The sequence below is a fragment of the Coptis chinensis genome, chromosome 8, assembly GCF_015680905.1.
Source record: "Coptis chinensis isolate HL-2020 chromosome 8, ASM1568090v1, whole genome shotgun sequence".
NCBI lineage: Eukaryota > Viridiplantae > Streptophyta > Magnoliopsida > Ranunculales > Ranunculaceae > Coptis > Coptis chinensis.
Window position 1 is genome coordinate 90,179,529 of NC_141463.1, and position 10,666 is coordinate 90,190,194.

The 10,666-nt window shown below is 38.8% G+C and overlaps 1 protein-coding gene across 3 annotated transcripts; it reads right to left on the bottom strand.

Moving 5' to 3' along the window:
- Positions 1 to 904: 904 nt before the first annotated feature.
- On the bottom strand, positions 905 to 10,632 carry LOC147484213 (putative disease resistance protein RGA1). 3 transcript variants are annotated; one of them, XM_086578110.1, is made up of 12 exons: positions 8,810 to 9,043; positions 5,485 to 8,687; positions 4,445 to 4,713; positions 4,033 to 4,272; positions 3,170 to 3,927; positions 3,003 to 3,089; positions 2,635 to 2,747; positions 2,219 to 2,312; positions 2,039 to 2,134; positions 1,889 to 1,951; positions 1,717 to 1,779; positions 905 to 1,590 (listed from the first exon to the last, which is right to left on the bottom strand). In XM_086578110.1, exons 1-2 carry the CDS (start codon positions 8,899 to 8,901, stop codon positions 5,540 to 5,542), a joined length of 3,240 nt encoding a protein of 1,079 aa, XP_086434236.1. In that variant the 5' UTR covers positions 8,902 to 9,043; the 3' UTR covers positions 905 to 1,590; positions 1,717 to 1,779; positions 1,889 to 1,951; positions 2,039 to 2,134; positions 2,219 to 2,312; positions 2,635 to 2,747; positions 3,003 to 3,089; positions 3,170 to 3,927; positions 4,033 to 4,272; positions 4,445 to 4,713; positions 5,485 to 5,539. The 3 variants fall into 3 exon arrangements, 2 of the variants coding, with proteins under 2 accessions (XP_086434236.1, XP_086434237.1); XM_086578111.1 differs by having other exon boundaries at positions 2,635 to 3,927; positions 5,485 to 8,651; XR_015205102.1 differs by lacking the exons at positions 5,485 to 8,687; positions 8,810 to 9,043 and adding an exon at positions 10,492 to 10,632 and having other exon boundaries at positions 2,635 to 3,927.
- Between the last annotated feature and the right edge of the window lie 34 nt (positions 10,633 to 10,666).

The following is a 10,666-nucleotide window of genomic DNA, read 5'->3' on the forward strand; positions in this document are numbered from 1 at the left end:
ACTTCTACTACTACCACCACCAAATCAGACCGCATAATTAAGACCAATATCATGATTCCACCACCACCCATGTAACTATTAAGACTATCAACACCTCGCCAGCTTTGTGCTATTAAAATATCCGCTTCTACTACTACTACTACCACCACCATCACCATTGTCTGCTATTAAAATCACCACCACTTCTACCACCACCATCACCACCACCACCACCACCAAGTCTCTATTAAGACCAATATCATCACCTCTACTACCACTACCAGTCTATTAAACTATCACTACCCCGCCCAATCGTCTATTAAGACATCCATCTCTACTACTACTACTACTACTACCACCACCACCACCAGCTATAAAACCACCACCACTTCTACTACTACCACCACCACCATCAATGTGACTTTAAGACCAATATCATCATCACCACCACCACCACCACTATCATGAACTATTAAGACTATCATGGATTCCGCCCGTGCTATTAAGACATCCACCACTTCTACTAAACACCACCACCACCACCAGTACTATTAAGACCAATATCATCACCTCTACTACTACTACCACTTTATTAAGACTACTACCACCACCATTTTTTAAAGTAGTTTCTTAAAATCAATATTCTAATCATCAAAATTGATTTGAAATCGAAAATCAAACTATAGGTTTGTTTCAAATTTATCTATTCAAGTTAAATGTGATATAAAGTAGAGTTATATTTGTCAAATAACCATCTATAAGATGTCATGTATTTGTTTTTTCTATTTTTACAAATACTCGTAAGAGGAACTTAAAATGAAAAACAAACCATTTTATAAGACCCTTTTATAACTTAACCCAAAAAAACAAATATCCCAGTGTATTCGTAGATCAGTAGTAGCATAAACAAGTAAATACCAAGAAAGAAGAAAATAACTGTACAAACTATCGGACCCTTAGTTGTATCAAATTAAACTTTCTCACTCCAAAAATATCCAAATGAAGCAATAAACACCTTGTTCTTAAACGTGATGTATGTGGAAATGAAATTGAAATAAACTACATATGGTCTTGGCACTCTTACTGGAGGGAGAAAAAAAAACGTAGAGATACAAAATTTACAGATTTGGCATTTGATCCCAAACGGTTAGGGAATCCTTTGTTAAGCTTTCATTTGCAAGCGTATGAGCCAGAGAGTTTCCTTCCCTATGAATATCAGAATATGAGAGATCCGTCCTAAAACTAATCTAGACATAATGGACTGTATCTCGAAGAACATTGTGGTAACCCTCCAAGGTCCACTTGACGACAAGTTCAGATTCCCCTACAATCCACACTGGGCTGGAAGGAAGGGTGGAGAGTAACTTCAATCCATTCCAAAGAGCCAGAACTTCTGAATCTACTGATGGCACTTCTCCGGCGGATCTAGCATAAGGCTTTTTTTTTAAGATCCAGCATAAGGCTTAATGACAGGTCCATCACTATTTGAAATTGTACCACCAAAACCAGCAACTCGTCTGTTTCCCATACAAACCTCTTTACTACTTCCAACGAAGTTGAGCTTGAACCATCCTGAGGCCACGAATCTGATGGTCCACCAACATGATTAACCTAAACCAAAAAATAAAATAAGAGTATCAAGCCAAATTTTACCTAAACCTACTTCTAACCCTGTGAATAAGAGTAACAATCCAATTTTTACATTTTTTTTTATACAAATAATGGCAAAACTCTAACCTGAGTAAGATCTAAATGGCTTGTTTGAGAACGTTGGAGGCTTGAAGATCCAACTGTCACATCCTGTCAAATTAATTAAAGTGCACTGAATTATACATACCAAACAGAGCATGCCTCCTGCAACAATTACATTAATAAAAAATAACATACCAAGTTCTTACCACATGCCTACCTGATTAAGATCAAATTTTTTTGGTTCAGAAGCCTTGATGCATGAAAGGCCATCAAAAGGTTCCTGTAAATGACGCAAAATCACTCTTTGCAAAATTATTCACTTATACTCACACCAAACAGAACACAAAGATTGTTCAATAAAACTAACCCCAAAAGCTGCAGTTTCAGATGAGTGATACTGGTCGTTCAGATCACCTGAGGGACCAGGAGGGCAGCATATACACAAATGTCTGCGGACATGTTCCTACAGTAGGAAGTTTTTTAAACCATGTCAAGTAAACTCACAAGTTAATCACCGTATAGAACAAGAACAATTAGATCAACTTACAATAGTCTATGACTTTGAGTCTCTTGACCACCCACGTCTCCCGCATGGCAAAGATCATGCGGTTCTTAGGTCAAACCAAATTAACATTCATCCACTGGGAAAAATAGATCTATGAATAGTAATATAAAGATTTGCATTTTATGAAGATTATCGTCAGATGTATATGAAAAAAGATACCTGGCTTCACTATTGAGGTATGGGGAAGCTATCAAGCACTTCATATGTGGGAAATTGGGCATCAAAAAGGTTCAAGGTGAAGTGAGGTTTCCACGCAACTCTAGCAAAGTAGTCAACCCTTAAAATTCACTTATCAACACACGGTTGGATTTGTAAACTGACAACACAAAAATCATGTTACTGGAATGGGATGGATATTAAAACCTTAGACTGGGCTACTCCATGATGAAGATTGTTACCTGCTTCCATCTCAAGAATCCAATAGTCGCTGTCTTCCTAGTTAACCTTGGGAAGTCGCATGGCAAAAAGATGCTCAAGTCATACTTCTCAAGGTCTTTTAAAGGCTCTACCTCTAACCCCAATACACGTTACAGAACACAAAAGAAGTTGGAGCAATGTGATATCAGTGCTGATGACAGATTTGAGTGAAAGTAGAGGCATCAAATATTCAATTTGGTTTAAAAGCATTCAACAAACCTACCAGAAAGGAATAATTTAGATTATAGAGTAGCAGATTTCTTAACGAATCAAAGATAGCTAATTGGTTTATGATGATGGTGAATGTTATCAATTTAAGTAAGCTGTGCAAGGGAGTAAAGGGAAGTACCTGAAGAAGAGTGAATAAGATGACCAGGATGAGAGAGCGGACGTTGAGGCCTTTCTTCATTGTATCTGAATGAGATTGACGATGCTTCTGGGAATATGAGCTATCTTGTGTCAGTCCTCTCCTGTATCCTTTGGACATCGAAATTTCAAGGCATGACACCAACTTACCCTCAGTTCTCATAGTGCGGGGAGGAACTGAATCCATTCTGGCAAGCAAGGCAAATCTGGAAATCACAGATTTGAAGAACTTGAAGGGAAGTGAAGTTTTGCAGCCATTCCGGCAAAGTTATGAAAGCTATTATAATTAGAAACTTTAAGGCAGTAAGGCGTCGCATTTCTTCTGGCAGTGACAGGTTTGAGGACATATAAAGCAAAAGTGATGTAAGTAATGGGAGGTTGCCCAATCCATTCGGCCAGCTCATCAAACTTCTACAATTATGGATCTCCAACCTTTCTAGTGTGGTGGGAAATGAGATTCTTTCTGGAAAAGCTTGCAACAGACCTTGACAATTCTTGATGACAAATTTCTTCAAGGCTGCGACAAACTGTAGCCCTGCAGTTATTGATGCCAGATTAGGGATGCTCATGAGGGTAAGAAGTGAAGTAAGACCATCCAGATTGTCCTCCGAAATATGCAACTTTTTACAGCCTGCAAGATCTAGGTTTTGAAGTGCTGTTGGTTAAAGTAGATTAGTCTGGTCGAATGTACAACGATGTTACACTCTCTCAGGCCCATTTCGAAATTTAACCAACTAGTGTGTGATTGCCAAGAATAATGACAACCATGATGACATACGCATTCCAGAGTTCGGACCTCCTTGTAGCTGTGTTACATAGGCAACTGAAACCACGTACACCAACATTCACACTCAAAACTTGAAACAATATCATCAGGAAGAAATATGTCTCTATGCTTCAGCTCAAACCTGTAACCATTTTCAGAGGGACGGTATATTATAAATAGGAGTTGAGGTTCTGAAATAGGAACACAGAGGATACATGTTTAGCCACTCTAGAACGAAGCTAATTACCTTTTCGATCTTCAGAATGTAATAACCTTTGTTCTAATTTCCATCATACAATGCATAGGAAGCAACAAACTTGGAATATAATTTAGAGATATTGCACGCTTCTTTTAGAAAATTGATTAAATGGTAATATTTCCATATTACAAAAAGACAGAACTGTCTCAAAGTGATATCATCCTTCAGACTGTCAGATTGAATTTCTTTGATGCCTCACATAGCCAAGTTAGGTCCCACTCGTGCAACCTATCACAGGAAAATAGAATAGAAATAAAAAGTTTGCTTTTTCGTAACCCAAATGATGAGGATACAACAATTACTGGTGATGGTTTTAAAAAAAAAGATGGGCCAGTTCCAGTACTGAAATTCAAAGATAATAACCACTTATAACATAGTACTCTGGATTAAAGATTGTTACCAGCTCTAAAATCTCAAAAATTGCAATAGTAACTGTCATCTTCAGCGTTACAGATACTGAAATAGCAAAATATGCTCCAGACATACTTCTGATGATCTTTCAATTGCTCTAACCAAAAGTGAGGCACTCTTGTGATTTGTGTGAATGACCTTTTTATTGCATCCATAAAACACATTACAGACTATGACTAACTGGAACAAGTTGAGGATATACGACGGACCAAATGAACTAAGAGCCTCTACTAATCAATCCATAGAACATCGAACAACCTACCAGAAAAGAATAAAATAGAAATCAGAATATATTATATTCAAGGAAAAATGACGGAGCAACAAACATTTTGTATTCAGATAACGTCATATTAGAAAAGTTCACTCGGGGAGGAGGGAGAGAAAGCAAGGTCAATTTGTAGTGTCGGGAAGAGGATTAAAAGTAACTTCAAGTAGATTGTGAAAAAGATTGGTATAACACCCTGAAGAAGAAAAATGTGTTCACAAGGATAACACAGGCACACTTGGTGGCGGCAATTCATTGTGTGCTTATTCAATCGAGCTCAATTTTAGGACCCGAGATATCTGGTGCCACTCCTCTCCTGTGTCTTTGAGCCATAGATATGTCAAGCAAACAAACAGATATAAAAATAGTTCGTTCAGAGGGGAGAATCACTGCATTCTTTTCTAGCAAGCGACACATCTAGGAAACCAAAAACTTGTAGCAAAGTAAAGTTTACTAGCGAGTCAGGCAAAGTAGATTAACCCTTCAAGCCTCTTATGGAAAGACTCTGCAAGGGTGCAAGATGTTGCACTTCTTCTGGAGGAAAAGGCAGGCTTGAGGAAGAAGAAACACTTAGACCTTGAGTCATAAGAGGTCTCCCACAACATTTGGTGTACTTGTTGAACCCTCCCAATCCCCAATAACGAATTATCATACATCATAGTGTGGTGGGGTTTGACATCTTGTAATGGAAAACATGTGGATAAGGACAGCACAACAGATATTATCAATTTAAGTTGGTTGTGGATGGAAGTGGAGTGACATACCTGAAGAATGACTATTGCTGACGATGTCTAGAGAGCTGACATTGAAGATTTTTTTTTATTGTATCCGAATGTCATTGACCTCGACTCGTGGTATGTGAGCTATCTTGTGCCAGTCCTCTCCTGTATCTTTTTGACATCGAGTTGTCAAGGCATCACAGAAGTAGATCTGCAGTACTCGAAGTGCAGTGAGGCAATGGATCCAATCTGGCACGCACAGCAAATCTGGAAAATTATAGATTTGCAAGATGCGAAGGGAAGTGAAGCTTTTCAGCCATTCCGGCAAAGTCTTCAAACCGTCCCAGCCTCCGATCGTTAGATCTTTTAAAACAGTAAGGTGTCGCATTTCTTCTGGCAGAGACTGCAAGTTTCTGGAACAAGTAATCCAAAGATCCACAAGTGATGTGAGGTTTCCCAACCCATTCGGCCAGCTCATCAAACTGTAACAATTATCAATCCACAATTTCTCTAGTGTGGTGGGCAACGAGATTCCTTCTGGGAAAGCATGCAACAAACTCTCACAATCAATGATGCTAAACTCCTTTAATGCGGTGGCATTCTGTAGTCCCTTGGGTATTGATACCAAATTAGGGATCTCTTTAATCTCGAGAGTACGAAGTGAAGTGAGACCATCCATGTCGTCCTCCAGAATATGCATCTTTTCACAACGGGCAAGATGCAGGTTTTGAAGTGCAGTGAGGTACCTCATACCAGACAAAGAAGCCAAGCTTTCACAATCTGAAATCTTCAGAGACACAAGGGAGGTTAAACCCCTTAAACCTTGTTCTGGCAAACTTGCCATTCTGGGGCAAAATTGAATATTCAAAGTTTCAAGAGAAGCCAAGTTCTGTAACCCATCTTCCGACAAAGACAAAAGGTCATCGCAGGAAGAAATATCCAAATATTTCAGATTGGCAAGAGAAGAAGAATTGGGTAAGGAGGAGGTTGGTGCGTTCTTTTCTCGATTCACTTTGAGCAATGACAGCATCAGCTTCTCACTACATTTCTCTATTGTCAATTTTTCAAGTGATGGAAGCATTGGCATTGTACTTAATTTGGGGCAATTGCGAACAGACAACACAACAACGCTATGAAGGGACACTTCTTCTTCTTCTTCTTTTACCCAACTCTCGAGGTTAGGGTTAGCAAAAAGGTAAATTTCTTCCAGTGATGGGAACCATTCTCTTTGTCTTCTCACCACGCTACCACCTTCAATGAACTGGAGAGCATCCAATTTCTCCAGATGTACTTCCTTAAGAGATGGGAGTTGACCAAGTACTGGGAGATTTTGACAATTTCTACATTGTACAAGACCAATGATGACTAAATTTGGGAGCAATGGATCCGTCATCCACCGTGGGAACCTGTTATCTCTGTAACCTTGTATGAACAACGCTTTAAGATTTCGATGTGGCTCGAGGTTTCCCAGCACATCAAAATCAATTTTCACTCTGTTAACACCTTCGTCATTCCATTCTAAATATAACGTTTCAAGGTTGTGCTTACCCTTTAGATTCGCTTCCACGCAATCTCTAGCACTGCTCACATTTTCAAGATTGGAAATCCTCAGAGAGCCTTTGAGATGTATTAGTCCATTCAACTCATTCAATTTGCATCCAATCCCCTTCCCCACAAAAAAATCTTCTAACGTCCGAATAGAAGTTAAATGACTAAGGCCAGATGGCATGTATGTTAACACAGTGTCGTTATGGGTATAAATGTGCTCGAGTTTTTGCAATTTCCAGATTTCTCCAGGCAACAGTGTAATTTTACTACATAAAAGCGCCAAGCTTTCTAAACTTTGTAGCTTAGTAATAGAGTTGGGGACAGTCGTAACAGAGTCAGATATAATCTCAAGGTATCTTAGGTGCTTCAACTTACCAATGGAACTTGGAACTTTCCCAGTTTTTATCCGCAAACACAGCGCACGTAAGCATTTAAAGCTTGAGAGAATATCCTCAGTGAGAGAAAATTTCGAGTTAAAAAGAAGTGTCCGTAAGTTTGTATGTTTACGCAAGGATTCTCGGAACTCAACTGGCAAATCTTCTCCCACGCAGCGCAGATGCCGTACTCCATTAGGGATGTCTCCTTTAGTTTCCTTTCCCGCAATGAAGTACTCTGTTCTTGTAACAGATTGTGCAAGGTCATGAACAAGGTCATGCATTTTCAAAGTCCGAATCTCCCCGAAGTAACCTAGTTCTGCTTCTTGAAAGAACGATCTCCACATCAAATCTTTGACATACGCATTACCTATATCTTCTAAGATTTGATTTTCTCCGAACGTGTGAACAAACCCTTGTGCCACCCATAATAGGATCAGGTTTTGCTTACTAATTACCCAACCTTTAGGATATATAGCACAATAGGAAAAGCATTGCCTCAAATAGAATGGCAAATGATTATAGCTTATTCTCAATGCAGGCAAAATCCCAACTTCTTCTAGAGGCAATCTCCAAAGATCACTATCTTTGATACTCGTCCACTCATGTTCCTCAGTCTTAAACCGCATTAAGCTTCCAAGGGCTTTAGCTGCTAGAGGCACTCCGCCACACTTTCTCACGATTCCCTTTCCAATTTCCACAAGGTTCGGCTTTCCTTGCTTTTGATCTGAACCAAATGCCCTTTGCTTGAACAAATCCCAACAATCATCTTCCGACAACCTTTTCAGTTTATCTTGTGAAACGGATCCCATTATAACTGCAACCTTTTCGCTTCTAGTGGTTACAATTATTTTGCTTCCCATTGCACCTCCTAATAACAAATCTTTCAAGTTATTCCATTTCTCACCATTTTCATTCCACACGTCATCCAGAACTAGTAAAAATCTCTTCCCTTTAAGTTGTTCCCGAAGACGAGATTGTAACTGGTCCATCTCCAAATTAGGACATTCACTGTTGGTGGCAGATTTTATAGTCTTTTCTGTAATTTCCTTAACATCAAAATCCTCCCCGACACACACCCACAATTTTAAATTAAAAGTACGGTCTACTCTCTCATCATTGTAAACCAATTGAGCAAGTGTCGTTTTCCCCAGGCCAGCCATACCATAAATGGGAATGATCGAGAGGTTGCCTTCCCCGCTCAAGTCCAACAATAGTTTTACAATCTCCTCTTTCTCGACATCTCTTCCAAAAACTTTTGATTCGTCTACATGAGAATGCGTGTTTTCCCTCTCTACATTACGCACTCTAGTTTCTTCAACTCTCCTATCCAAGTGAAAGGACCTATCAGCTTGAATCTGAGTTAAGCTTTCCCTAATATCTCTAATTTTACGTGAAATTTTAAAACGATATGCAATAGGATTTGAAGAGAAGAAGAAGTAACGAACCATATTGACGACGCTATCCTGCATAACCAGTCTTTTCCGCAAAGCTTCAATGGCAAAGTCATCAATAATGTCATCCGCTTCATAAACGGCATCCTTGATCCTTCGAAGCCATTCTCTCACCTCAGGCTGGCGGACTTCAAGCTCCTCAGCATGCAAGAGTACAGCTTTGATGGTGGATAAAGTCCTTTCGAGCTTTTTCAGTTCCTTCTTGACTCCCATAGCTGATCCAAGCTCTTGGATAGCACAAGATCCTAACTCAGTCAAAACATTCTCAGCAAGGCCAAAAGCAATTCCTTCCGCCATTTTTTGATAGTAAGAAAGCAGAAAGATCTTTCAAGGGTGGTGTAAGTAGTACAGTAGTGTTTGTGTTGCGAAAGAGAAGAGTATGGGGTTCTGATCTAGCTATATATAGGACAAGACACCTGTGGCTAAAGCAAAAAAAAGAAAAGAACAAAGCAAACTTGATGCCTTTGGAAACCATGCAGTACACTCTAAGCATTTCCCAGGGCTTCAAGTAATGTCGTGACCACGTAAGAGACCTTCTATGTGATTTGGCTGCCGGGCAAGTGTGCAAGTGAAGAAAGATACATACCTAGTTAACTTTCCCACACATCCTAATGAAGGTAGATCGACATTTCGTCCTGTAGATGTTTTCAGTGGCGGAGCAAGGAATTTGAGTGAGGGTGAGCCACCCAAACAACCCAACATACAAAAATAATAATAATAATAATAATAACTAATTTTTTTTAACTAATAATTCAAACTTAACCCAACCATAAAACAAATATATTTCGAACATCAGATATCTTATAAAACGATATAATAAGAACATTGGATCAACAGTCTCTAAAATACAATGTCCAGAGAAAAAGACAAGAGCCGGTAGAAAGCAATAGACAACTAGACAACGTGGAATATTGAAGTGAACGGGTAAATGCCAACACTAAGGTATGCAACCCTCTACAGAAACTTGAGGCGGAGACTGGCAAACAGAGCATTGTTGCGAGAGTAAAATATCTCAATAGGAGCATTTTCACATTTTAAAACCCACCACTGAACAAATATATAATGAAAGCACTAGTAGAACAAGATCACGGTGCAAATTCCTTCTTGAACACTTAAAGAAACAGCTACCAAACGTCCTATTAACCAAGACCACATACGGAGTTTACCAGCTTCACTAACGAGTTACGAGTTGATTTCCACAACTTTTGACCAAAAGTCATCATATCCACATAAGGACCTATTTACCGTCATTATTTTCCAACACCCTGATATGGATTGGAACATCTTCAATCTTCATAAGGAATACCAATATGGGATCTTGCATCTGCCATAAAAACTCATCCCTAAGTCCCTAACACAACCTCTATTGACTAAAAAAAGTAAAATCTAACATTTAATTAAACACACCTCAAGTCTCAGTCGGCAGTCGCAATAATGACAACCATAATTAAAACTAGAACACATTGACTCCCCTAAAAAAACTCCTAAATACAACCAGAAATTGACCTAATTAACCAGAATAGACAACCGACAAATTACCCTTATAGTTGCAAACCTAAGTATTTAGTGAATTCACAATAAGAAATTAAGTAAGAGTTGCCATTAAATAATATGGTCTAGAAATCAGTACAAAAAGATAAAAAATAAGACAAGAAATTAAATAATGTGAGTCTTACCTAGTTACTCCACAAGAAGTCAAGAAAAGTAGAAATATTTTAGTAGAAAAATAATGAGGAAATTAGGGAGGAGAAGTGGAGTGAGTGAGGGGTTTCTTTTATTTGGGTTTCTAGAATTTTTTTTTTTTTGGTTCGACTGATACTATATATATATATTTTTTCAGGGAAGTTGAGG

Coding starts and splice junctions, on each gene's coding strand:
- LOC147484213 (XM_086578110.1), bottom strand. CDS start 8,901: ATGCCGTTTATGAAGCGGATGACATTATTGATGACTTTGCCATTGAAG. Junction 8,688..8,809: donor AGGATAGCGTCGTCAATATG/GTTCGTTACTTC, acceptor TCACTTGGATAG/GAGAGTTGAAGAAACTAGAG.